This window comes from Miniopterus schreibersii, assembly GCF_964146895.1.
Source record: "Miniopterus schreibersii genome assembly, chromosome: 5".
NCBI classification, from domain to species: Eukaryota; Metazoa; Chordata; class Mammalia; order Chiroptera; family Miniopteridae; genus Miniopterus; species Miniopterus schreibersii.
This window is the reverse complement of record NC_138106.1, coordinates 6,143,882-6,171,004: the sequence shown is the minus strand read 5'-3', so window position 1 is coordinate 6,171,004 and position 27,123 is coordinate 6,143,882. Positions and strand designations below refer to the sequence as shown.

Here is a 27,123-nt window from a genome sequence, read left to right as displayed (position 1 = left end):
TCTGATTGGTGCGCAGCGCAGCCTCGCCTTTTAGGGACTGTTGTCGGGCGTTCAAAGTGATGAGGGAAAGGGTCCAGGGACTGCTTTTATCAACCAATCAAACATTCTCCTGACAGGTCCCCAAATATTCCCGGGCCAATGGAAGGGACGGCCCGGGATGCCTGCGCGCTCCCGGGAGAGCGGGAGCTTAAGGGGCCGCAGGCGGGGCGGGAGCGCAGAGGAGCGCAGGGCCCCGCCCGCCGCGCGCCGTGTCCCGTCACAGGGGTGTGTTGGGGGGAGTCCTCTTTCCGACTGTCAAAATGGTTATCAAAGTGTTTGTTGCCACATCTTCTGGGTCCATAGCGGTAGGTGTCCGATGGAACTCGCGGGCTTCCCTCCTGTCCGCGCTCCGAGCAGCGCAGGCTTGGGGAGGAGGGGGTGGCCCAGGCCGCCTCCCCGCGCCGGCCTGAGGATGTGTAAGTGAACCGAGGCTCTGCGGGGCGCCCCTGCCCCGGCCGCCTCCTGCGTTGGTTTTCACCAGTGTTGAAGACGCGTGTAAGTGTGTCAAGCTGGGCGTGAAGGGCCTGAGGAAGGGGGCGTGTTGGATTCTAGAATTTTTAACAAGCGATTTGCGCCCTGTCGTGTCGCATATAGTGTTACAATCAAAGGCTTTTGCTCTGTGTGTGTGTGTGTGTGGGGGGGAGTGTTTTTTTTGCCATTCATTCTGCAAAGATTTCGATCAAAGTTGCAAATAGACGACAGGTTGTGTAACAGGATTTGGAGCTGGAAGGACCAGATTACTAAGTGACTCCTGGGTGTAATCACTTGTGTGCGCAGTGGAGCCAAACTGAAAGTGTGCAGTTAGCAATGTGTAACACTATTATTTGAGGAACATGATGTCACAGTGACAAGAACAAACACCGCCAAGGCCACAGTTTTAAATGCTCTAGAAATCCAAACAGAACAAAAATAGGTACCAAAAGCTCACCCCATAACGTTGCTTTGTCTGATTTCCTTCGGACCAGGCCTGGAATCGCCCACCTGCCTGTCCAACTCCAGCCTTCATGCTGGGCAGGAGAGACCTGCCTCCAGACACGGGGGCCGTGGAGGGGCGATTCAGGCTTTGACACTGGCATTTCCGCCAGCATTTTAGCAGAAGTCTTGAGAGGCTGTGGAGAGAAAACCATTGTATTAATCCTGAGAGTTGGAGACCAGCGACGGGGGTGTTTCCTTTTATATCCATGACCTGGACTGTCTTTGATGGCAGCTAGGATTTCAGCGGTCACTCAACCAGGGATGATACGCTAGGTGAGCCGCTGGCGGGGAACAGTCCAGCAGCAGCTGTTGACTGCCACCACTCCTAGACCATACTTTCCAGAGGGGGCGAGTGGAAAGCAAGAGAAAGGAGCCTGGGCATCCACTCTGAGCCCCACTGATCAGCGAGTGTCCAGTGATTTCTAGAACGTCTTTCAACAGAAAAAGATGAGGGAAAATTCCAAATGTAAAAAGTGCAAAATCTTTCATGGCTATTGATGACCTCAGAAACTCTTAGTTGACCTGCAATGAGCACACGTTTTTGGGTTATTTAGATAAAAATAATTTTTGAGGAAAAAGGTTTTAGTGGGCTTTGTTTTTTTAAATTTATTTTTATTTTTAAAAAATATGTCTTTATTGATTTCAGAGAGAGGAAGGGAGAGGGAGAGAGAGAGAAATAGAAACATCAATGATGAGAGAGTCATTGATCGGCTGCCTCCTGCACGCCCCCGATTGGGGATCGAGCCCACAACCCGGGCATATGCCCCGACCGGGAATTGAACCGTGATCTCCTGGATCCTAGGCTGATGCTCAACCGCTGAGCCACACTGGCCGGGCTAGTGGCCTTTAAATATGCCATTGATGCTCATTGCTGGAAACTTGACCACTGACCTGCTGATTTTCTGCTTGTTCTGTAGACCAGCTCAGCATGGCCCATGCATCCTTCTGGAGACTATGAATACATCTATGGATTTTTTAGGGTTACTTGATGTTCTGCATTCCTGAAGCGTGGGCTTGATTTGGTTAGCCTCAGAGAGTCTGGAGGGGTACCGTTCATTCCAGGATCTTGGAAGAGCCAAGTTAATTCTTGTTCCCTGAGCAAATGTTTTAGTGCTGCTTGGAACTGTGTCACCTTGGGAATGTTATTTCACCTTGCTAAGCCTCAGTGTCCTCATCTGTAAAATGAGAACATGAATAGTGCTCATCTGATAGGTTGTCAGGAGGACTTAGGAGATAACATGCCTGGGGGTCTGGCATGGTGTCAGGTACTAATCAGTGCTTAATAAATGTTATAGTTGTTAGTTAATGTCATAATTAGCTCTGGTTAGTTAATACTATAACTGTTATAACTTTTAGCTATTAAAATTGTTAGTTAATATCAATCAATATTATTGTTATAATTATTAGTTAATATTAGTAGATCTGAGTCTATGATGATTATTTTTCAGAAGAATTGTCACAAGCCACATAAATGGAAGAATTTCTGTCTTATCCTAAGGAATGAGAACTGATCATTTCCGTGGTCTCAGTGCTAATGGTTTTGCCTGGTTTCACTCGAGGTGTCTTTGTAGCAGAACCTCAGGGCAGGTGCCAGGACTTAGGCTGTGTGTGGCGTTGGTCTGTAAAACCTTTGCTCCTTACTGCTTTAGTCTGTACACTTCGAATAGGAATTCCTGCCTGTGACCTCGGCAACAAGGGCAGCAAGGCTTCTGATGGGTGACTGAAATAAATGAAAAAAGAAAAAACCAAACCGTCATCTCCTTGTGAGGGTCACACATGTACTCTGGGCATTACAGCTCTGTTTTAACAGTTGATGTTAAAGTGAAGTTACAGGTTTTTATGGTGGGGTTTGGGGGAAGAGACCCTGGGAGCAGGAGAAGCCCTGTGCCTCTCGTGTGACCCTCCTCTCTCCCTGAAGGCCACTGCCACCGCGGGCGGGGGGACAAAGGGAGAGAGGGTAGTCCTCACCGTTTCAATATGCACAGCCCTGGAACCACAATCTTTGGGACAGATCCTCATGGTGGCTCCTGGGTCCTCAGTCCTCCCTCCAGCCTCGAGGAGTGTAAAAACAGTGGGAAACATGGCTCTCGAATTAGATGGATCTGGGTGTAGGCCTTGGGCACTTCTTTAACTCACTGGCACCTCCGCTTTGTCATTTTAAAATGGTGATGGGAGTACTTACCTGGCACACTGATCAAGGCAGGTAAACTGGGAAAGTGTGCTGCCGGGTGTTTGCAGAGCAGGCTCTCGGCTTGTGCACAGATGCTTTCCCACGCATCTTCCTGGGTTCTCACCAGAACCGCGGGAGGCCGCGCGCATCCAGTTTGCGAGCGAGCTGGTTGACCAGCAGAGTCCCCTCAGCACCCTTCAGGGCCAGGACGGCAGCTCAGGTCACGCTCACTCAAGGGCAGCGTGCTTTTTACTGCAGTAGACTGACCTTGGTTGGAAAGGCTCCTAACTATACCAGATAATAAATAGGCGAGTGACCCCAAGATTACTCCGACCCATTAGTGTGACCGACAGGGACTTCGTAGCTTCAGGACAGAGAGCAACACTTTTGCCTGAGTAAATGTAACAGGCTAGGAGAACAGAGCTCTCTGGGCCAACGCTGAGGTCCCAAAGGCTCCAAATGACACGGGCTCCAAGGACCCCCAGATCCCCTAGAGGGTCTGCACCTTTATGGGCCCACCATTGGCCATGGCACCCTGGAGAGGAAAAGGGCACGAAAGGTGGAAGGGGAGTGTGTCTGGTGAGAACTTCTGGGTGCTGTGCATGCCCCTCCCCCTGAAGCCGTGAAGGGAAGGTGTTTTCTGGGACTGATGCTTTGTCCCTGGAGATCAGCTCAGGAGGACACAAGGAGAAGAGCTTCACTTTCACCAAGGGCCCAGGGAATGGAGACCCATCAAGGGGGAGGGCCTCAGGATGGGCATCAGGGTGTGGGCAAAGGCAACCATGCCAGCCAGGTGAGCTCACATGCTCCCTACTCCCCTCTCCCCTCCTTTGGCCTATTTCTAAAACCCTTCTCCAGCCCTGGCAGCACTCAAGGTCAAGGGCTCTGATGGTCAGATGCTATGCCTTTGGCCCAGTTTAAGTTACTGGTGTTTGGGAAATACACAGGGGCACCTTTAATTTCTCTTCTCTTTCTTTGGTGGGGGCTGGGGAGTGGCTGAGAAATAGCATTTATTTATTTATTTAAATCCTCACCTGAGGATATTTTTTTCCATTGCTTTTCAGAGAGAGTGGAAGGGAGAGAGAAAGAGAGAAAGATCTATGTGAGAGAGACAAAGATTGGTTGCCTTCCTCACGCACCCTGACTGGGGCCAGGCATGGAACTTGCAACCGAGGTACTTGTCCTTGGCTGGAATTGAACCCAGGACCCTTCAGTCCATGGGACAATGCTCTAACCACTGAGAAAAACCAGCTAGGGTGAGAACTAGCATTTAACACAGTGTCAGGCACCCAACAATCAGTTAACTTCCTGAAGATGCAATTGCTTGTCTTTCGAGAAATGACAGCAAACAGGTCTTCCCATCCATTTCCTCCACCTCTCTGACTTTCTCGCAGAAGAAACATGTCAGGGTGTTGGGAAATGTCTCTCATCTGTTCGAAATCATGGAATAAAGTGAGATCCCTTTTCATCCCACTTCAGTCGTGAGGGATGATTTAGTAGAGATGCCAATAATGTTGGAGAGGTGGCCATGGACCTCGGCCGGGCTGATTCCACTCCCAGCGGGTATTTGAGAAGGAAGGAAGATGGGTTTGGACAGAATAACGGATGCCGTCTTCTGAATATTTAGTGAAAGGTAAACCTTCCTAAAATGAAGACACCTCTACTCTTCAAAACCTCAGAGTCATCTCTGAAAATATCTAAAGGAATAAGTAATTTATAAAGTGGCACAAATAATTATGGACAGGCTGGAAGTTTGTAGAGAAAACACGATTAATTAAGGGAATAATTTAGTCCAACAAGCTGTCATCAGGTCTGATGGGACTTTGTAGTATTCACTGCCTCAGGCATGCAGCTGTGGGATATGGAGTTTCCTGGAGCAGGAGCAGCATAGCCAGGGGAGGGCACATGGTGGAGAAAACACAGGTCCTCTGGTTCTGACAGGGGTGACACTCAGGAACGTGCCAGAGTGCTTACTCCAGAAACTCAAGGAAAAGTCCATCACTCCACACCTTTCTGTATGACTTTTATTTTTATCTTTCGTCCACAATTGCCCCAAACTGAAATAGATATCTGGGCACAAATCTTATTAAGTGTTGTATTTTGGCTAACAGCCACCTTTAATTTATTGATCGAGTGCTTTTATTAGCAATGTCTTTGTTATATTGATGGTACAAATGTTGATTAAAAAGTAAATGTGTGATTACCATTTACATATATGTGTATATGTAATCTATATATAATTCACTTTATGTTAAAAATTAAAAAATTATTGCCTTGGCTGGGTGGCTCAGTTGGTTGGAGCATTGTCCTGTGCACCAAAAGGTTGCAGGTTTGATCCCTAGTAAGGGAGGCGACCATTGATGTTTCTCCCCCTCTCTCTCCCCTCCTTCCTTTCTCTCAGATCAATAAAAAACATATCCTCCGGCAAGGATTTAAAAAATTAAAAAATTATTTAATATTAATGTATCTTATGTTTATAATTAATATAACATATACAATCAAGTCACCACCCAAACCAAATTATACAGAATTTGTTCTTGGTGGCGATTTGATTCCAGGCTTAAGCATCCATACGCGCCTTACTTTCCTTTAATTAAGAAACACTCTACTCAAGTCTTTGATAGAATCATTCACTTTGGCAAAAACGAATAAAATAATTTTTTGGCGTACTCATCTTTGTGAAAGCAGTTGGGCTTGGCCAAACGAGGGTTTGAATCTAGACTCGCGGTTTGGGAGGACATGTCCCTTTCGCAGCACTTCCTTGGAATCCTCAAAGCCTAGTCCCTCTGCTGATAAACAAGTTGCGTGAAACAGCGAGGCCTCTCGTGCCCCATAGACCGCTCTTCACGACTTGATTTCGTCATTAGGCAGTATTCAGAGGACTGAAAAAATTAAGATATTGGGTATTTTCAGGTCAAAATTACTTATTTAAAATTTTAATCTTAGTTTTAAAAAATGACCAGATTTTGCCCCTTTATTATCTTTAGCTTGTTCTATATCTAGTTTGTGCACATGGGGTCTTTCCCTTTTTCTCACCCAAATAAACAGCTTGTGAATCTGTTCAGATGAAGAGCTTGGCACAGTCTTGTGCAGAGCGGAGAGTCAGTAAGTGAGTGTTGACCAGTCCTCCAGCTGATCACTCTGGAGGTTTCCCCCAGAGCTTGTTAGAGTCCAGAGTCTGCTGTGACTTGTTTCCCAGTGTTTCTGCAAGAGGTGTCGGGCATTTCTGGGAGTGAGCCTTCAGCCGAGGAGCGACAGTTGCTGTAGTTGCTTCTGGAAGGGAGCTCTGGGCTCTGAAGGTGGCCGGTGGCGCTGGAGTTGGCTCCCTCAGGTGCGGCTCCAGAGCTGGGTGGGGCAGGAAGGGACAGTCCTGGGGCAGCGGGTCCTGTCACTTTGTCACCTGGAGTACGTGCCGGGAGAAACGTCCACCAGCTTCTCCCCTGTCCTTCCCCACCCAACGATCTCCACGCGGGCTCTTTGGTTTCCTGTATGAGTAAAGCTACTTTTGTTCAGTGTGACTCATGTTCTTATTTCCATAACCGTGACCAAGTGCATTTATTTCAGTGGGTATGCTTGGTATTTGAGTTTCATAGTAAATTGACTTTTTCCTTCTTTCTCTTACCCCAATCATCATTTTTCTTCATAACCAATTCTGATTTACTTTTTGGCATGAAAGCTTAGCAAAGGAAAGAACTTTGAAGATCTCACACAGAAGCTGTGATGAGAACATGCCTCTCCTTATTGGGTTGGTCACACCATGGTTTAAACATTGAGATTAACGTTTCAGACTTTACGTGATCACTCTGTTCATCCTTTATAATGAAGACGTGTGATTTTATCGTTTTCTTTGTTTAAATACTTTGCGAAATTATTTGTGTTGTATAGTATAGTTGCAGAAAGGATTTAATTTATGCAAATATTAGCAAAATATTTTATTATTATTTTTAGCAAAACATTTTAAAAAGAGAGCCTAATGGTTATCTTTCTCTCCTTTTGACCAGATTAGGAAAAAACAGCAAGAAGTAGTGGGCTTTTTGGAAGCTAATAAAATCGACTTTAAGGAATTGGACATAGCTGGAGATGAAGACAACAGGAAATGGATGAGAGACAATGTTCCCGGAGAGAAAAAACCTCAAAATGGGATTCCTTTGCCTCCCCAGATCTTCAACGAAGAGCAGTACTGTGGAGTGAGTTTTTGTTTCTTGGAAAATTCTTCTGCGTGTGTGTTTCTCAGAAATTATTTAAAGCAGATTAATTTCGAGGCAGCATTTGAGGTTGCTCACAGTTTTCAGGTCATGACCTATTTCTACCATCCAATATCTGGATGGTAGGCCCATTGTGAACTAGCAGCATTTAAGATTTACAAAGTGATGGAAACAATAAAACGATGATTCAGAAGTTCTTGGGATTAGGTTCTGTATTTTATTTTGAAGTAATGAGGTCAGTTGTTCAAACAAAGTATGCCTTTAGTTGGAAAGGAATTCTGATCCACCCTGCAGTGGGCACAGAGGCGCACCCACAAAGACAGGGTAAGTTCCCACTTTCATAAACGGTGATTTGCCGAAGTCAGGTCTTATGAAGGGTGCAAGATACGTTTGTGTAAATGTTATCTAAGTAGTTTAAAAACATTCTGGACATTCTGATTACAACAGCAGATTTATTTTATACATTTCATGGTTCGTTTTGCCATAAAAATCACTTTTTCTTCAGAGTTTACAGATTCTATTTAGTAAATCAAATTGTTGAAAAGAAACATTTAAAAACTCAAAGGACTTCAGAACCTGAGAATTGGAAGTTATCTTAGAGGTCGCCTGAGCCTTCTAGGTCACTTTTCTTTTTCTTTTTAAATTTTTTAAATTTTAATTTTTAATTTATCTTTATTATTGAAGGTATTACAGATGTCCCCCTTTCCCCCCCCATTAACCCCCTCCACCCCAAACCCGCCCCCCCCCTTGTATTTTTAATCCTAACCCCAGGACATGCTTTATTGATTTGAGAGAGAGAGAAACATCAATCAGTGTATGGTCCCCAGTCAAACCCGCAACCTAGGCATGTGCCCTGATTGGGAATCAACCTTTCGGTGTCTGGGAAGATGCTCCAACCAGCTGAGCCACTCCCGCCAGGGCCTTCCAGGGCCCGTTTCAGATGCGGCGATTGGGGCTCTGGAAATGAGAGGAGCTGATCAAGGCCAGAACCGGATATAGGCATCTTAGGCCACCCTTTCTCTTCTTCCTACACAAAACTGCTGGTGGCAGCAGGCAGAGGAAGCCCCGGTGAAGAAGTTACCCTGCGGGCAGGGCAGCAGCTGTCAGCTAGAGCGAGGACACACGTGCTGGGGAGGCGGGCGCGGAGGAGGCCAGAGGGAGTAGAGGCAGGGCTGTCGCGGCCCAGCTGGAGCCTGGGCATCTGAGCCCAGGTCAGAGCCGAGGTGCCTGTCTGGGCCTGAGCACCACCGAAGGGTCCCTGGACCATTCAGCAGAGAGGCAGGTATGCGCAGGTTCCTCACCTTTGGGGATTAGCCGTCTTTGGCAGAGCAAACTGGCGTAACCTTTTGTGTTAGCTCCTAAATTAATGACAAATTAAAAGAAAAAGAGATCAGCTGCAGTAAGCGTCCTGGCTCACAGTGTGCGGTGGGTTTAAACATTCTTTTTCTTTGCTTCAAGGACTTTGATTCTTTCTTTTCTGCAAAAGAAGAGAATATTATTTATTCATTCCTTGGTTTGGCTCCCCCTCCGGGCTCCAAGGTAAGCTTGAACACCCCATGGGGGCCCAATACAAGTCATAGTAAGTGAAGCTAGAAGTCAGCATCCAAGACTGTTTAATAAATGAGAGTATTTAAATTAACACGATGTCAGTACACCCCTTATTCTGGTGAAATCTTATGCATAGAGACAATGCAAGGTTTTACTAACACATGTTCCAAAGCTATGCTTTTCATATTTTGTTTCATTATACTTTGTTATATAAGAAAAAGAAATAATAAAATAAAATAAAGTTTTATAATACTTTAAAAAAATATCATTGCATTCAATAGTCTTAACTGTGCTAAATTAAATATGTAAAAATATGAATTCTCAAGTTGTGTTCATAAAATTTTGTTATGAAATGACTTCTCATAGCTTATATTAGTTAATTTTATTATACATCCCCTATTTTAATTCTTTCTATTTAAAATAAATTAAACTCTGCTTTTTAAGTCTGACAAAGAGGGAAAGAGTAAGATCTAGATTCAAGAGCAAGATAAATTTCATTAGTTTTCCCCCCTCTGCTGCTGTTTCATCTTTGATTATGTATAATTATGTCTATTAAATAAAGAATTATGCTACGATCTCACTTATATGTGGAATCTACATAACTTAATAAACTGATGAACAGAATAGATTCAGTGACATGGAAGCATGGATCAGACTGACGAATCTCAGAGGGAAGGAGGGGGTGGTGGAGTGGAGGGGGAGAGATTAACCAAAGAATTTATATGTTTATATGCACAACTCAAGGACACAGACAATGGTGTGGCGAGGGGCTGGGGAGGAGGGTGGGGTGGGGTGGAAGGGGTCAATGGGGAGAGAAAGGGACATCTGTAATATTTTGAACAATAAAAAAAAGAATTATGCTACTAAAGCTAATATCATGAATTCCTCTAATGACATCACCTGGCTTCACTATATGCAATGGCCACTGCATTCCTTACCTCTTCCAAGAATCTCATACAGGACTCTATAGATACAAGACATTTATTTCTTAATTCATTTATTTGTTTGTACCCAGCTTCATTTCTAAAGATATTTGTGATGACTGAGCACAAATTAATTCTCACTATAGGAGAAACCACTCAAAATTCTACCTTGTAGACATGGGCTTGCCTCAGAGGCATGTGCCTTTCATATGTCACCAGTTTTCAGGTAGTGACATTGAGGTGACTTTTTGTCAAGAGTCCTGGACTGTGGGATTTTTCTGTTGGTTTAGGTGAGCTTCTCCAGAGAGGAATCCTCCGCCTCTAGGGTGGTGGTGGTGATGGCGGTGGTGGTGGTGAAGGTAGTGATGTGGTGGTGGCGAAGATAGTGGTGATGGCGGCGGTGATGGTGGTGGTGGTGAAGGTATTGATGGTGGTGGTATTGAAGATGGTGGTGATGGTGATGGTGATGATGGCGATGGCGGTGGTGGTGGTGATGGTGATGGTGATGGTTATAAGGGTGGTGGTAAATGGAGAGTAAATCTGGCTGCCAGTGTTCTGGAGCAGGTGGGGAAGGGGAAAGGAGAGTCTTTCCTTCTAACATGTGAACTTCTCATATATTCCCCTTGTCCTGGGTATGTTCCCCCACTTCAGCTGCCTCATGACCGGGAAGTCAGATCCCCTCTGGTTTAATTTCTGTAGAGAATAAACCCACTGATTTAGGAGGGGCGGTCATTACAGAGAAACTATAAGGTCACATTTTTCTCTCCCCAACCCTGTTTCCCTCCCTCTTTGGGAGCCACCAACATCATGGATTAAAAAAACCCAACTATTTATAAAACTATATAATTTTCTCCACCAGCACTACATATGTTGTTTGTATTTTTGATGCCAAATTGGTATCATACTTTTTGGAATGTTCTATAACTTGCTTTTTAAAAAAACAACATTGTTTTGAGATGTATCCATACTAATATATGTAAATCTATTTCAGCTTCTGCTGTTTCATCTTTTCCCATTTAAAAATATTGAACCTCAGGTTTTAGATCCCGCCCTGACTTGTAACTAGGTGCTGTCATCTTGCACGAAGTTCTCCTTAACTCAGGGGGAGAAAGGGATGGCCATGGAAGGATAGGTAAACCCGGCCTCCGGAGACCCAGGAGGCCGCCCAGTCCCGGCTCTTCTCTTCCCAGAGGAGGGGCTGGAAGCCCGAGGAGCTGAGCTGGTTTGCACAAAGTTACTCCGACAATTAGCAGCACAGTCTGTGCTAGAGCCTTTGGTGTTTGTTGTCAGTGTTGTTTGGGTTTATAGGTGTTTATGTGAGCACATGGGAAAGTCCTTCAAGTTTCCTTTGGGAAGACAGACACGATGATTTATGGAGATGATAAAGTATCATCTCCATAAATCATCAATCGTCATGGTGTCTTTTTGTAGTAAACAACATTGTGGAGAAGTCAGCAAGGAAATCAATCTTGTGCTAAGGCTAAAAATAGACACTCCCGACAATTATATAGAAATGCATGCTTATACAAGGATAGTAAGCTCCATAAGCAGCGTTCTTGCTTTTAGGAAGCTTCTCTTGTCTTGGGCAGGCTGTGACAGAACAAGTGCCAGGCCAGTTTCCCCAGGAGGGCTTCGTAAGTGCGCTTTGTCTCCGTGAAGCCCGCCTTCGTTCTTTACAAGAATCTGGTCACATCTCATTACCTGAGCATCGTTCTTAATCCTACGCTCCAGCCAAAGCCGTGGTTGCGTAACCAGTTTCCAATTATGCCCTGGTAATAAGGAACACGGATTCTCACTGAGTCAGGCAAATAACCATACTTCCATAAAAAGTAAAAGGATTGAGTAAGAATTTTTAAATTCTGGAGGGGTCAGGCAGAGGGAATATTATTTACAAACATTTCATTTCAACTCACAAAAGCAGAATCTACTACATTGTTATGGTTTATTAAGAAGATATTTGATACGATTCATCAGATATTCCTAGTTAAAATAAAATAGGTTAAAATATAAATAGAAGGAAACAGATTACATTTTATAAACCAATTATCAAAAGAAGCGTCATAATGAACCATGAAATATTGACGCATTTCTATTAAAATTAGAAGCAAGATAGGTATGTCTGTTATTGTCACAATATTAAACATTGTTTTAGAAGCTGTAGTTATTGCAATAATGTAAGAAAATAAATATGATATTTTCAACAATAAAGATAAATTTAAAAAATAAAAATAAAATAAATATGTTTCATGTATATATAATATATATAAAATTTTAAAATTATCTTTATTTGTATATGATGTAATTGTATGCATAGAAATCTCAAGAAACTCCAATAAAATCTGTTAGAATTAATAAGATAGCTTATTAAGTTTCTGGATAAAAGAAAAATATACAAAAATTATTAGCTTTTATTTATATCATCAACAACAAGTAGGAAGTTCAAATGTAAAAACAAACATCTCATTTACAATAGTGATAAAAGTCTCTAAAATGTTTAGGAATAAATTTTTCAAGAAGCATATAAGGCCTGTATGATGCATATAATTTAACTTTATTCTAAAGGACACCAGCAAATATTAAAGCAACAGAGAAACCTATGATTTTCCTAGGTAGGATGACAACACTAAGAAATGAAAATTTCTAAACTAATATACTTAGTGCTGTTTCAATCAAAAGTCTATTTAAAACATTTTCACACTAGAAAAAAATGATCTTAACATTTATTGGAATAATAAATGTCTGAGAAGAGCCAAGAAAATGTTGAAAAAGACTTGTAGCAAATTGCCTTTCTGAGTAATAAAATTCATGTTAAAAGCTACAGTGGTAAAAGTAGTATATTGGCATAGGAACTAATAAATATGCCCATTTTTATATATAGAATAGCATATTAAGAGAAAAAAATGATGGCTTATAAATAGTTCAGGCATAATTTGCCACCTATCTGGAAGAAAACATTACAATATATGCTAAATTAAATTCCAGATGGATTAAAGCTATAGATGTTAATAACTAATATAAAATAATAGAACTACATTTTAGAGAAAGAAAGTTAGATAAATTTGTGTATGTAAAATGCTAAAAACTTAAAAAATATATATGCAACAGCATTTGTAAAAAATTGTAGACTGGAAAAAAATTCATAACCTTACAAAGGGCTAGAGCTTCTATTATATAAAGAACCTCTAAAACTGATTATAAAAGACAACTCAGTAAAAATGGGCAAAGCATATGAAGGCAGTTATCTGAACAGGAAATATAAGTGGCTTAACTTCATGAAGAATACGCCCTTTCTTTCCAGTAATTAGGAAAATAGAAATGAAAATGAAATGGAAATGCCACCTTCTCCCGAGTGGGTTGGCAGAGATGAAGGAGAACAGTTCTCTTTTCTGGTCTGAGGAGGAAGGGAAAGGACACACACAGGTTACTGTGGGGATATGAATGCCGGTGATTTCCTTTTTTGGAAAGAAATCTAATTAAAAACGCCTCCATTTTATTCAGTTTAGTATAGTTTTGTTTATAGAGACACAAACATGTAAACTTTCTGAAAACCAGCAATTGGGAAACATTTGAATAAATTATTATATATTTAGTATTAAGCAGGCTATAAAAAGAATGTATTAGAACCACATTAATTCATCTGAACAAATGCCCATGATAGAGTAAGTAAAAATAAATAAATCAAGTTATGCATAATATGTTCCCATTTCTGCTTTAAAAAGCACAAACATAAAACAAAAATAACTGACAAAAAAATTAGCTCTATGTATGTATTAGGATTGAGTTAGGTACATGTCAAATTTTCAATATTGATTATCACAGGAGGGTGAGGCTGGAGGGTGTGTATATGGCTGAGCTTGAAGTGCCTTTATAATAAAAATAACCTAATATTTGTTCCGATTTTACTGAGATCTGATCGACATGTAACACTGGATTAGTCTAAAGTGTGCAACGTGATGATTTAATGTGTGTGTGTGTTGTGAACTGAGTGCCACAGCAAGTTCACCTCATGTAGTTACATATAACGTCGTATTTTAGACTGGGAGCTGCTGGTTAGTCAAAAGAGCGCCCAGTGGGAGGCACAGGCCTGGCCTTGCCGCTCACTTGCAGTGTGATACCTTCTACCTTATTGTCTTGTCCCTAAGGCGTCAGTGGTGTGACTGCCCTGCCTACTGAGGCCACGGTGCTGTCGTGAAGACAGGATGGGGAACGAAGACAAAATGGCTTCAGTAGCTACATGGTGGTGCAATGCAAATGGTTGTCCTCAAAAAGATTCTCTAACATTTCCATTTATACGATGCAGGTGACAAAGTCGCCCGAAGAAGAACCTTCCCTTCCCAATGGCGAGGCTGTGGGAGAGGCGCCGAGCACCTCAGAGGTGAGAGTTGGTATCTCGAACCACCTTTCCACAGACCGGTTTCCTCAGCGTGTCACTTGACACTATCATCTGTCATTCTGTCCTTCCTTCCTTCCTTCCTTCCTTCCTTCCTTCCTTCCTTCCTTCCTTCCTTCCTTCCTTCCTTCCTTCCTTCCTTCCATCCATTCTATCTATCTATCTATCTATCTATCTATCTATCTATCTATCTATCATCTATCTAATCATCTATCTATCTAATCTATCATCTATCTATCTAATCATCTATCTATCATCTATCTATCATCATCTATCTAATCTATCATCTATCTAATCTATCACTTATCATCTATCTATCTGTCATCTATCTATCTATCTATCTATCTATCTATCTATCTAATCATCTATCTATCTATCATCTATCTATCTATCTATCTATCTATCTATCTATCTATCATTTATCTAATCTATCATCTAACTAATCTATCTATCACCTATCATCTATCTACCTGTCATCGTCTATCTATCATCTATCTATCTATCTATCTATCTATCTATCTATCTATCTATCTATCATCTATCTATCTATCTATCTATCTATCTATCTATCTATCTATCATCTATCATCTATCATCTATCATCTATCATCTTCTAATCTTTTTAAATCTCTAAAATTATAAAGCCTCCCTTCCACACGAACAACAGAAAACAAACCCCGCCTAAATATTGGCTGCTTTGTCGCTCTCCTCATAAGCCTTAAACGGGTGCATCAAAACCCTCGTTTGGGGGTGTTGCTCTCCCAGGCCGCTGAAGCAGATCTGTTGAATTTCACCAAGAGCTCCAGTGAGCAGTTTCGGCGGGTGGCGACCTGTGCTCTGCTCCAGCGATGTCCAACCATGTGCTGCAAGAGTTTTAAAACCTGCCATGCCTGACTGTTTAGGCCGGGGCACTGACCCCTTTTCCCTTAGATTGTCAAATAAGAAAATGACAACAGCTGTCTGTCATGAATGAATCAAAATTATTCCTATTTTTTATCAGATCGGCAAAAAAATACAACCTATTTTTGGGGTGCTGCAGAAGTGTAGTACTTAGCTTGTGTGCCGTGAGATGAGAAAGGCTGCACGTCGCTGCGCTAGGAGCTAAGTGGCCTAACAAGCAGGAGGCCTGCGGCCTGGTGTTTCCTCGGAAGCTTCCCTCAGGCTAGTGGTGCGTTTCTTTATGACCAGGGAACAGAGAAGGCTGAAGACAGTGGGGAAAATGAGGCCCAGAGAGAGGACGCGGGCGATGCGGGCAGCCTCGCCGAGTCCCAGGAGAAGGTGAGTGTCTGTTTGCTTCCCCCCGGAGATTCATTGGACTCCGTTCTGCTCCCCAGACACCTCCGGAGCTCCTACCAGGTGCTGGGGACCTTCCTGGGCACCAGAGTGAGGGTGACCGTGGGGGGGGGCAGCCAGGCGGGTAGCAGGCTGTTTGCAGCTAACGTGTTGACTGCTGTGGTTGAGGAGGGTACAGGGCCAAGAGGGATCAGAGGCAGGACCTGAACCCAGGTCTGCGGGCAGTCCAGACAGGGCGTGAATAATCTGTAGCCTTGCTGTTAGGATTAGGTTGGGTTCTTGTTCTTTCTAAAACAAGGGACCTTATTCCTTGGTCATGGTGCCGAGCTGTGTGCCAGCTGCTTGCTGACAGCCTGGGGCAGTGTCTGGCAGGCGGCCGGGGGCGCTGAGGGACTGCGGGGAGAGGGGGCTTGTGAATGGCGCCCGAGGAGTGAAGGAGGACAGCGGAGGCCCCAGCTTCTGGGCGCTCCCGCAGGAAGGAGCTGCAGACAGGGCATCCCGGGAACTTCGCGAGACCCTGGGAGCGCTGAGCCTGGTCCATGTTCGTGTCTGGTTCTCGTCGAGGTAACAGGATTTTAAGTGTGCTCTCTGCCGAATCAAGTCCTCTCCAGACTCTCTTAGCCTTTGGCCTGATTATGGTCTGTAAATCACGCCACTTGGCTTCCCCCAAAACCAGTCAGGAGGAAAGGTGCCTCAGGAGGCAGGCATGGTCCAGGCCCGGGAGGAGCCCTGCGCCTGGGTCCCTGCGGTGCCTGAGGACCCAGGGAACACAGGTCTGCCCTGCTCCCAGCCGCTGCGAGGCCAGCTGCCCTCCTCAGGTCACTCCTGGCAGCCCTCGGCTTCCCTCCACACCAGCCACCTGTCCTAACTGGGCCAGCCTGACACCACAGCTGACACCTGTCCTCACTCCTGGCCACGTGCCACCTCAGCAGCCTGCCTCCCTGGCCATGTTCCCGCCACAGATACACTTCCCACTCCTGAGGCTCCCCCGACGAGCTTGCTTAGAACAACACGGTGAAGTGATGGAAAGTTGTAGCACCGCCAAGGGAATGGTTTTTACCCCGCCTAAGATTTTGCAAGAGCTTGACCATGTGATTATAATTATCTTTAAAAACCCTTTTTGTCAATATAATGATCTGCCAACCATAAAAGTCAACTCAAACATTGAATGTAGGTAAGGATCTGCCCAATTCTGATATTTTACAATGCCGTGAGCTAAGGATGGACATTTACCTTTTTATTTAGTCGATATATCCCACCTCCTCCCAAGAGGGATGTGAGACAAGAGAGGCTACATAAATGCATTCATTCAACATTGTATGGACAGGTTGAGAGTTGGCACATCTGGGCAGAATTCCAGCGACTGGAGACGGAGCATGAAAATGACACCGTCCCTGCTCCCACAGAGCCCGTGTCTGATGGAGCTGGTGATGGTCATAGCTAAGGTTCTTCAAGGTGTACTTGACCTTTGAGCCTAGGTATTTTTATAAATTCTCTGAGCAATTACTTTCTCTGTTTAATGTCTCATTCAAGAAATTAAGGTCAATTCAGGCATCGACGAAGACTGCCAGTCCCGTGGTGATAGCTGCTAGCTAGGCTGTAAGAGTTGAGACTAACACTTATTCCTCCAAGGCCCCTGCTGCCCTCCAGGCTCGCTCTAAGGAGAACCCATTTTTAATAGCGTGTCTCTTCTTAATTCATTTGTTCCAGCTGAGTACAGTTAACACAAATAATTGGACTTAGAAAAATATAAAACTCACGTAGTTGGTAATTCTTTGTTGTACATTGTGAATTTTCATTTGCTCTTATGTGGATAAAAAGAAAATCATGTTCTTTGAGATTCAAAGTGTTAATGGCCGACTTTCTATGTTTATTTACCCAGTCACCCAACACATTTATTGAGCTTATACCTTGGTTCCAGACAGGGGCTGGGTCCTGGCGATCCAAAGATGAGCGAGACACAAGTCACGGCCCAAGGAGTGCTCAGACTAGTCAGGGAGGCAGATAAGTCAATGTTGATTATGGGAGCAGATACGGGGGGTCCCCTAATCAGCCTTCTGGGTCAGGAAAGTGTCCCTTGAAAATGTCATTTTAAGCAATGTCCTGAAAGCTATGGCTGACGTGATAAAATTGCATGTGGACCGTAGGGCTGAGAAAAAGAGGTGGAAGGCCCAGCTGGTGTGGCTCAGCGGTTGAGCGTCAACCCATGAACCAGGAGATCATAGTTCGATTCCCGGTCAGGGCACATGCCCGGGTTGTGGGCTCGATCCCCAGTGGGGGGCGGCAGGAGGCAGCTGATCAGTGACTCTTTCTCATCATTGACGTTTCTCTCTTTCTCCCGCTCTCTGAAATCAATAAAAACATATAAAAATGCCTTTCTCTATTAATAAAGAGGAATAGAAGGTGGAATTTAAGAAAAAAAAAATAGGGGTGAGGGCCAAGGCTAGAGGGGCGAGTGGGGCGGGGGGAGTGAGTACGGGGCTGATGGTGGTAGCCTTCCAGCCATTCTGAGGATGACGGGTTTATCCTGAGAAGACAGAAGTGTTGTTGTCCTTTGTTGTCAGGGTGAGGTTTGTTGTCTCGGAGAACAGGTTGGAGATGAGGAGGACTGGAGACAGCATAACCCCAGGGGGAGAAGAGGGGGTCGCGGCAGGGGAGGGATGGGCCTGGGCAGAATTAGATGATCTTAAGGAGCTTTAGTCAGCACATCGCTGAGAAACCAATATCTGAATTTCACAAGTGCAGGAGTCTCTTTTCCTGGATGTCATTTTAGCAGTAAAATGTGGTACGTCATCATGGTGGTTGACGTAAGGCCATTCCCAGTGCTGGGAAAGCCTCTTGGGCTGCCTGGGCCTTGGCCAGCTGGGCCAGGCTTTCCTGGTCTGCATTTTCCATGCCAGTCTCGGACATTGGAGAGCGTTGTCCGGGAACTGGCCAGGAACATAGGCTGGGGTGGGGAGCGCGACAGTGAGGCCGGTCCTCTGTGACTTGCCTTTTCCCGTCTGATCTCCAGAGGCAGCGTTGTGGAGTAGGAAGGGCTCCGAATTAGCAGCCAGGAACCTGAAAGTGAGTCCTGATTGTGTTGCTTACTGGCTCTGTGACCTTTGGCAGATTATCAAAATCTATGGCCTCGTGTCCCTATCTGTCCAAAGAAGGAAGGGGTGAGAGGATACATGTGACTGCAAGATTGCTTTCCCTTCCTAGTCCAAGATTCCGTGAGCCGTGCCCCAGCTGCAAGGCGCTGGCGATCTTTAGCGACCGCTCTTTGGAACCACACCCGCTCACTTACTGAAAGTGACTGTACTGCTCTGGCCCCAGAGAGGGCTGTCAGAGGGCGTTGTGGGAAGGGACCAGAAGGTTCTTATTTCCTTGCATTTTTAGCAGATATATCTTGGTTCTATTACTTTGAGCTGAGAAAAAAATAGAAATTGCAGTGGGTTGGCAGAGTGGAGCCCTGTTTGAGCTGTGATGGCCTCGCCCTCTCTTACCTTGCAGGTTTCTCTCCTTAACAGGAAGTCAGTGTTTGAACATTGCATGGCTCAGAAATGTTATTGTGCCGTTGTGTTCTGATGGAGGAACAGTTTTTACTTTTATTAATTGGTTCAAAGCTGCAGTGAAGTCATACTTATAAGGACATAAGTGCAGAAAAGACATAGACTTGTTCAAATTTTCTAACTGCTTACATATATGGTCTGAGTTTTACTAGATAGCTCTATAGATCTGCAGTATGTGCTGGACGTACAGATAGAATTAAACATATAATTAAGCAGTATTACTAATTATATTTTTTGAGGCATATGAATGACAGAAGAATGTCTTAATCTCATAATATTTCAAGGGCTTGAAATATAATGCATGAAATAAGTAGGTATCGCTCAGTTATCATATCTTTGCTATTTATATAGTTTATCAATAAATGAATGCCTTGTATTTTGATGAACATGTATTTTATTACAGTTTGCCTAATTTTTAGATTTAATTTCAAGCTTATGCTAATTTATATTTTTTCTTTTAATTTCTGTTTATGGACCTAAGGAGGAAGAGGGAGAGACAGCAGCGGAAGAGGTACAGCAGCATATTTAATAATTGTGCCTATGAAAGGCACTGGCTCTCACAGTGAAAGCATTGTAGTTTGACCATGTTCTCTTTTATAAGTCTTCACCCGAGGACATGCTTAGAGAGAGGAAGGGAGAGAGAGAAACATCAATGTGAGAGAAGCATCCCTCGGTTGCCTTCCATATGTGTCCCGACCGGGGACTGAACCTGCAGCCCAGGTATGTGCCCTGACCGGGAGTCGCACCTGCCACCTTGTTGTGTCCGGGACGATGCTCCGACCAGGAGCCCCCCAGCCAGGGCCCACCGAGCTTCCAGTGCCCTGATGTGCTGCCAGGTGGAGGTCAATTCCAAGAACTCCTGCTGTTTCCATGCTCCCAGTAAAAAGCCCGTCTCATTTAGAAGACAGTAACATTTATTTTGTATTAAAAACTAGCCTTGGTAACTCCCCCCTTCCTGTTTTTGGTGATGGCCGTGAGTGATGGGTGATGGGAAGCGCTGTCCTTTCAGGTCCCCATGGAAGCGCTGTCCTTTCAGGCCCCCTCCTCCATTCTTTCCCCCACGGGGTGCTGGGTGCTTAAGAGAGGTCAGGAAACTAATGAGAATCCACGCGCGCCCGCGCCACTCCCAGCGGGGGGTCTGCCTCTAGAAAGGCGGCGTTCGTGCGCTTTTTGTATGTGTGTGTGGCGTGTCTGTTGCATGTATTGTATGTGTTCTATGTTTGTGCTGTGCGTGTCATGAGTATTGCATATGTGTGAATCCTGTGTTGTGTGCTGCATAAGTGTGTGTGGTGTGTGTTTATGTGTGTGCTGTGTACTGTGTGTTGTGTGTATTGTGTGTTGTGTGTGTGTGGTGTGGTGGGTCTGTGTGTATGTGTGGTGTGTGGTGTGTATGTGCATGTGCAGTGTGCGTGTGGTGCGTGGCGTGTGTAGCGTGTGTTGTGTGCGTGTGGTGCGTGTGGTGCGTGGCGTGTGCGGTGTGTGCGGTGTATTGCATGGCATGTGCATGTGGTGCATGGCATGTGCAGTGTGTGCGGGGGGTGGGCCCCGCTCCGTCCTGCGCGCTCACCGGGGCTCCCAGTTTCACTGCGGTTTCCCCGCAGGCGGCCGAAGTAAGCCCGGCGGAGGCGGAGGCGGAGGCGGAGGCGGAGGCGGAGGCGGAGGCGGAGGCGGAGGCGGAGGCGGAGGCGGAGGCGGAGGCGGAGGCGGAGGCGGAGGCGGAGGCGGAGGCGGAGGCTGCAGACGCCTAGGCCCGCCGGCTGTCCCAGGTAGCAGCTGGTGGGGCTGGGAACTGGTGCCTCGCGTGGCTCCTGCCCTGCACCGGGACAGGGCGCGGGCCCTGGTCCCGACCGTCCCGCACTCGGCGGGGGGGGGGGGCCCTTCTGGCCCGGGGCGCAGGCCCGCGGGAGGGCGCTCGGAGGGAAGCGCGCTTTGGAGGGGCAGCTGTGCCGCACTTACTGTCCCCTCCTGACCTTGGTGCACGTGGAGGTACCGGGGTGCCGGGCGCCCGCCTCCATGACTCAGGCCCCGCTGCCCCGCACTCGTGGGTGGGGAGCGAGAGGCCGCGCCCATAGCGATGGCCGTGCGCTGATCGGGACCGCGGAGCCCGTGCTGCGGGGGAGCCCGTGCTGCGGGGGAGCCCGCCCTGCGGGGGAGCCCGCCCTGCGCGGAAGGCGCCGGAGCCGCGGTGGCGGAGCTGGGTCGGGGCCGCTAGTTAAATAGTAACCGGGCGCTCTCGTTAGGGACGCGGGAGGCGGCGCCCCCGGGACCCTGGGCACCGCGCCGGCTGCCTGCGGGTTTCAAACTCCCGCTGTCCGCGGGCGGCTCAGCGCTGAGCCGGGACCCGGGACCCGGGCGCTCGGGGTTCGAGTCCCGGTCGGGGCGCAGGCCCGGTCCGGGCTCCATCCCCAGCAGGGGGCGCGCAGGAGGCGGCGGACCAGTGACTGTCACCGTTGATGTTTCTCTCCCTCTCCCTCCCTCTCTCTGGAATCAATGAAGACATATTAAAAAACCCACAAAACTTCTACTGACCATAAAAAAGAATTACATAACCCTTAGCAGTGTGGTAAGGGCCACATAAATATATTAATGGGATTATGACAGTACCTGATGGTAGTGCTGTAGGAACACGGGGGAAATGGTCCAATATCATGGGCCACCCAGGTGAGAGAACAGAATATTTGCAAATACCTAAGGATCATTAGTGCTATAAAAATACCAGGTTTTGCAAGTCATATCTATGTAAATGTATTATTATTATTATTTCACCCAGAATATTTGCAAATACCTAAGGATCATTAGTACTATAAAAATACCAGGTTTTGCAAGTCATATCTATGTAAATGTATTATTATTATTATTTCAAATTTGAGGCAGGAGTTTGCTCTGGTGCTATAAGGGTTCTTTTTAAAAGTTACATTAAAATTAAGAATTTTTAAAGGTCTCCTTACTGTCCGTATTATGCCTCCACTGACAGACGTAAGACATTTTTGGGCTGTTGGAGTCGGGGCACCGGGGAAGAGAGAGTGAGGGAGCCAGGCCCCAACCACACGGCAGGTCCCCTAAGGCTGGGATCAGGCTCAGAGCCTGCCTGGTGAGGGTGGATGGAGGGTCCAGTGGCAGGAGGGAAGAACACTCGTGCTTTGTAAATGTCCACTGACAACACCGCTCTGGGCACCAGAGGCCAATTTGAAGAGCACAGACCTCCCCTCACACCATACTTACGCTTAGACGTGGAAAGCTAGTGTAAAACCTGGGAGCTTCATACGTTTCGAGGAAAGATCTCTAAGATCAGGGCTGGTGAGAGCAGCCATCACACTACTGGACCATGAGTGTTTCATCACTCGTTTATATAAATTGCGCAGCAAATCTAGCCCATCATTGGATGTTTCCCCAGGTGGTTTCTTTCATCTTCTGGGTGCATAGATTTCTACTTTAAGGCCTAATGTTACCATTTTGGGCATGAGCCCTTTTATTTCGTTTGTTTATTTTTCCATCTGTTGTTACTATTGAAAAGTCATATTGTCGGTCTTCTTAGTGTCCCTAATCCCATTTCTAAGGAATGGGCTGGGACCCATTTTTGTTAAAAAGAACATCAGCAAGGTTATTCTTCAGAAGTTCATCTGAAGACTGTTTGGAAAGGAAAATATGCTGATATTTGTCCTTATACCAAAAAACCCAGAAAAACACAACCACCAAAAAATAACAAAAAACACAGCCCCCAGTGAAAGACTCATCTGTGCTGTTTAAATCCATTTCTATTCGCTCTGATTGTAAAGTTCTTTAGGAATCATGCAATTTTAATGTGGTAATTATGAAAGAAATATTGAATGTGAAATGGCACAGCTGAGAGAGAATCCTTCATGGAACCAGATGGCTTTATAGGCTGATTTAAAAAAAAGGCAACTGCAGCTGTGGCCAGCACATTTTGCCAGTTTCTCTGATGGCTTCTAGTCTGGAAACCAGTCCACAATAGTTTGTTGTGAGGTCAGAATGCCTGACAGTGAAGGAGAGAATCAGACAGCTCCCTAGCTCCCACCCCTAACCCCTGGAGGGATTCAATATCCTTCTTTAAAATGCAACCTGGCAACCCAGTCAGCTTCCAAAGACGAGCCCATGTCATAGCTCATGGATATTTCAGGCATTTTATTTGAAAAGGCAGTTTTTAGGGAGAACATGGCAGTGCGTGGAACTATGAACGAAGTCTCATTTCCTGTGTTTGAAACAGATGCTCATTTGATGCCCCAGGAGAAATGACATGTAGCATGAGACTGAATTGTCCCTCCCGAAAGGCTGCTACCTGCTACTGGCTCCAGCCTCTCCAGGACGAGGCTGTCAACTGAGCCTTCCATGCATCAGCCATGAGAATGCGGTGGGGGCTTCTCATGGAGAATGATATAAGCCTGGCCTGGCTTCCCATGAGAAACATTTAATTTCCTTTCTTGCCCTGGGAACAAAGGATGATTAGCGGTTTATGGAGTAAGAGGCAGTACTTCCCTTCCTTGCATGATAATTAATGAAAATTGTGCCAAACATTTTCTGTCTCCCTTTAACAGCCGTCTCCCTAATATTTTCCCTTTCTTTTAGAAAACCCAAGTCATGAAGCAACATTTCAATGGTCTCCCCAACGCTTTGGCCTGAAGCTGGCCCACCTCTCAGCACGTCGGGGCCTCTCGGAGGAATTGTTCTCTCTGACGCCGTTAGGTGTCCGTGGAACTCTCTCCTTGTCACATCAACACGGAATTCAGTGTCAGGACAACACATGTGTACCTTCACCGGCCTGACATTTTTGGCCTTTGCTTAATTTTCTCTGTTCTTTGTGCTCTGCGTGAATAGACCTTTTTACTAATGCCTTAAAAAAAACGATTTCAAAAGATAGAATTTCTCTTTGTGCTATGACAAAAGTAATTCTTTGTAAGTGCCTTATGCTACTTGTCTCAGAATTAGCTTTCGAAATAAAGAGCTTTCCAGAGAGCAAGCATCGAATAAAGATTCATAGCAAAGACCTTGTCTGAAGAAGCATCAGATTTTTCAGCTTTGGTCTCTGCTCGTATGTGCCTGCCCTCATTTACCTCCTGCCGCATCCGAATCCTCAGCGGGACTTTGCTGTCTGCACTGGGTGTTTTTTCTTTCACTGATTATTTGGTCAGTGTTTTCAAATGACGCTGATGGTCTAGTTTCATCGTGTTTTGTTACCCCCCCCCCCCCCCGTGTGCATCATCTTTGAAACCACATCCAAATGTAACGCTGTCACACACGCGTGGGGATAACAGCAAGGACAAATAAATGTGCACCCCAGTGCCCTTTCTACGCCGAAGGGTGTGCCTGCTGCTTTTGCTCCTGCCTGTGATTGATTTGCAGCCACAGCTGCTGTGCGCCGAGCGCGGTCCTGTCATTTTGCTTCCTGATGCCAGAGTGTCTGCTCCCCGAGAGCTGGGCCAGCCCCGACGACTTGTCCACCAGGTAGGACTGACGGTGTTTCTCTGCGCACCTGCCCCACCTCAGTTCATCTCAGATATTTTTCTTTCCTGGAAGATTTTATTGCCATCCCTCCCCTCTTGGCGAATGTGCTAGTCCTTGTATTTTTCTTGCCTCAAACATTACGTCTGTGTTGTTGCAATAGCTTGTCTCCTCGATTTAAGGACAATTTAAGAACATTTATGGCAATTCTGCCTTGAGTCGCCGTAAACGCCTCCTCCTCCTGAGTCTGGGGATCGATTTTGCAGCTGAGCTTGTCTGTTCGTTTGGGAATGTTTTCTATGGTGGCAGAGCCGTGTGGAGCCCAGGAACTCTGGGAAACAGCTCTTTTCTGGTTGCCTTAGTAACAGAAAGAGGCATTTCTAAGTGAATTAAGGTTATTTTGTTCCAAATACTTGATGTAGGCGACTTTAAAAACATTTCTCCCTTTGCTAAATAATAAGGTGAGAGACTACAGTGAAATGGAAATTCATATAATTAAAAATTAATATCTATTTGTACTTGACTGCACTAAATTATGTGCCACTAAAGCATGTGTAATTTTATAACAACTGCACTCACAAATAGCCTTACACTCCTGCTGTCTTTAGGCTGACTTTCCATCCTTTGTGGTAGGGTGGGATGAAGATAGATTTATTTACCTACGTGCCAATTTTCCCCCTATTTCTCACATTTGTAAGTGAAAATAAATATTTGTGCTAATAACAAGCAAAGATTAAACCAGACCACTTATTTAAATCGGGTTATTTTTTTTCTTATATTGTCTTTCTGTTGTCGTAAAAGGAACATTCTAGGAGAGTATTTTTATTTATTCACATTTCATTTTCTTTAAAGGGTTATTGAAATGCAGACTCCACTTAGCTAACAATACCCTATACATAGAATAAGTTCTCTTGCAGATTTGGTTTAACCTTCAACAGCTTAGTGGACCCAGTGGCCCAGTGAGGAAAGTCCCCAAATATGGACTGGGCGGAATTGAAATATAATTTAAAAAATCCACATGCTTTATCAATATAGGATGCTTCTGGAAACTGAACAGCGTTATGAATATGTAAAAAAGAACAAAAAAGACAATATAAGAAAAAATAAAGGGACCCAAGTGAAGCCAAATCATTCTGCAAAAAAGAGACAAGGCCAGAAAGTGGAATAATTATATGATTTACATGTAATTATGTGACGACCTGAAGCTAACAGAAGTTCAGAGTTTAGTTTATTAGCCCTACACATTCAAAGTAACTGTTTCTTTTGTATTTTTCAATTAGAAAAGGAAGTAGACAAAAATTTGAAGGCTTTGTTTTCTAACCACTGAACAATAAGTGCTCCCTTCTCCACTCTGCCTTTTCTCCCTCGTTTCCTTGCATTTCTTTGGGTTGAAATCATTTGGTACAAAGACCCAGGACACGCCACGGGGATGCTCTGTGGTTGACCTTGGGTTCCTGGTTTTCCGGATTAAATGCGAGGGGTATAGAGAGAATGCACTATGTGCCTGCGAAGGTCCCTGAGGACTACAGGGGTCCCTCGGGTTTTGAATGTGACCCATGCCAGAGTCCGTTCCAGCTCTGAAACGTTCGCAAACCGAGGGATCCACAGCCCACAGCCGGGCCTCGGGATCTGGCCCCCGAAGCCCGCGGCCTGTTCGCCCTCCGAGGCGTGTTCGGAAACCGAAGCGTTGACTCCCGGGTTTGCGGCGTTCGGAGCCTGAATGTTCGTCAGTGGAGATTGTGGAAAACCCCGGCGGCGCCGCTGTATTTAAAACAGTTTTCCTTCCAAAGCAGCCTAACCGTTAGCACCTGTGAGAGCAGGTCACCGGCGACCGAGTGAATTGTAATGATAGGGACCGACCATCAGGTGGAGGCAAAACACAAGCTTCTTGACAGTGTCCCTGCCCCTGGCCTGGGCCCAGTACAGTTAGTGAACTGCTGAAACCAGAGGCAGGCTTAAGGTCCTGGTCACCCGGACAGAGGGGAACCTAGCACCCAAAAACCTCCACGCCAGCCGGTCAGTTAACGCGTCTATTGTTTATAAGGCTTTTAGCCAACATAATTTATTTTGCGCAGAATGTTATGTCTTCAAAGCCATTAAAACCAGTGCTTGGTTGTTTGAATCTCTCAGCTTTGCGTTACACACAGGAGTGTAAATGCAGCGGGCAACTGGCCACCTCCTGGCAGTGTAGATAGCGGTGCAGGGTCTTCCTTTGGCCTATAGGTGGGTCTGTGGCTCCTCCGAGAAGTATAAACAGAGCCCTGGTTAGCCAAGCGGCTGATTGTCCTTCTGTTTCAAGCCTTTTAGTCCTAATAGAACATATTTCCAAGTATTTGGAAATAGACTTGTGATCCTCATAAAAGCACTAATTTTATGGTTATCTAAGATACTCAGCTTTACTATTATTATTACTGCTAGTCCTTTGGGAAGGACTTTCTTGTAAGTGGAAAAATGAGTGGCGCGATCTTGAAAACATCTTAGTCAGTCTGGCCGTTTTCCAGAACTAGAAATCCGGAGCATGTTCAGGGACGTAGCGATGCTCCTGGAGCGTGTTCAGGGACGTAGCGATG

The 27,123-nt window shown here is 45.4% G+C and overlaps 1 protein-coding gene across 3 annotated transcripts; it reads left to right on the top strand.

Annotated features, from left to right (window-relative positions):
• The first annotated feature begins 152 nt into the window (after nt 1-152).
• On the top strand, nt 153-25,281 carry SH3BGR (SH3 domain binding glutamate rich protein). Of its 3 annotated transcripts, XM_081138072.1 has the most exons (8): nt 153-344; nt 7,186-7,371; nt 8,848-8,928; nt 14,161-14,235; nt 15,438-15,527; nt 19,578-19,607; nt 20,698-20,862; nt 23,681-25,281. In XM_081138072.1, exons 1-7 carry the CDS (start codon nt 300-302, stop codon nt 20,842-20,844), a joined length of 654 nt encoding a protein of 217 aa, XP_080994198.1. In that variant the 5' UTR covers nt 153-299; the 3' UTR covers nt 20,845-20,862; nt 23,681-25,281. The 3 variants fall into 3 exon arrangements, with proteins under 3 accessions (XP_080994198.1, XP_080994199.1, XP_080994200.1); XM_081138073.1 differs by lacking the exon at nt 8,848-8,928 and having other exon boundaries at nt 168-344; XM_081138074.1 differs by lacking the exon at nt 20,698-20,862 and having other exon boundaries at nt 206-344; nt 23,681-24,408.
• The last annotated feature ends 1,842 nt before the right edge of the window (nt 25,282-27,123 follow it).

Coding starts and splice junctions, on each gene's coding strand:
- SH3BGR (XM_081138072.1), top strand. CDS start 300: ATGGTTATCAAAGTGTTTGTTGCCACATCTTCTGGGTCCATAGCG. Junction 7,372..8,847: donor ACGAAGAGCAGTACTGTGGA/GTGAGTTTTTGT, acceptor CTTTGCTTCAAG/GACTTTGATTCTTTCTTTTC. Junction 19,608..20,697: donor GAGAGACAGCAGCGGAAGAG/GTACAGCAGCAT, acceptor GTTTCCCCGCAG/GCGGCCGAAGTAAGCCCGGC.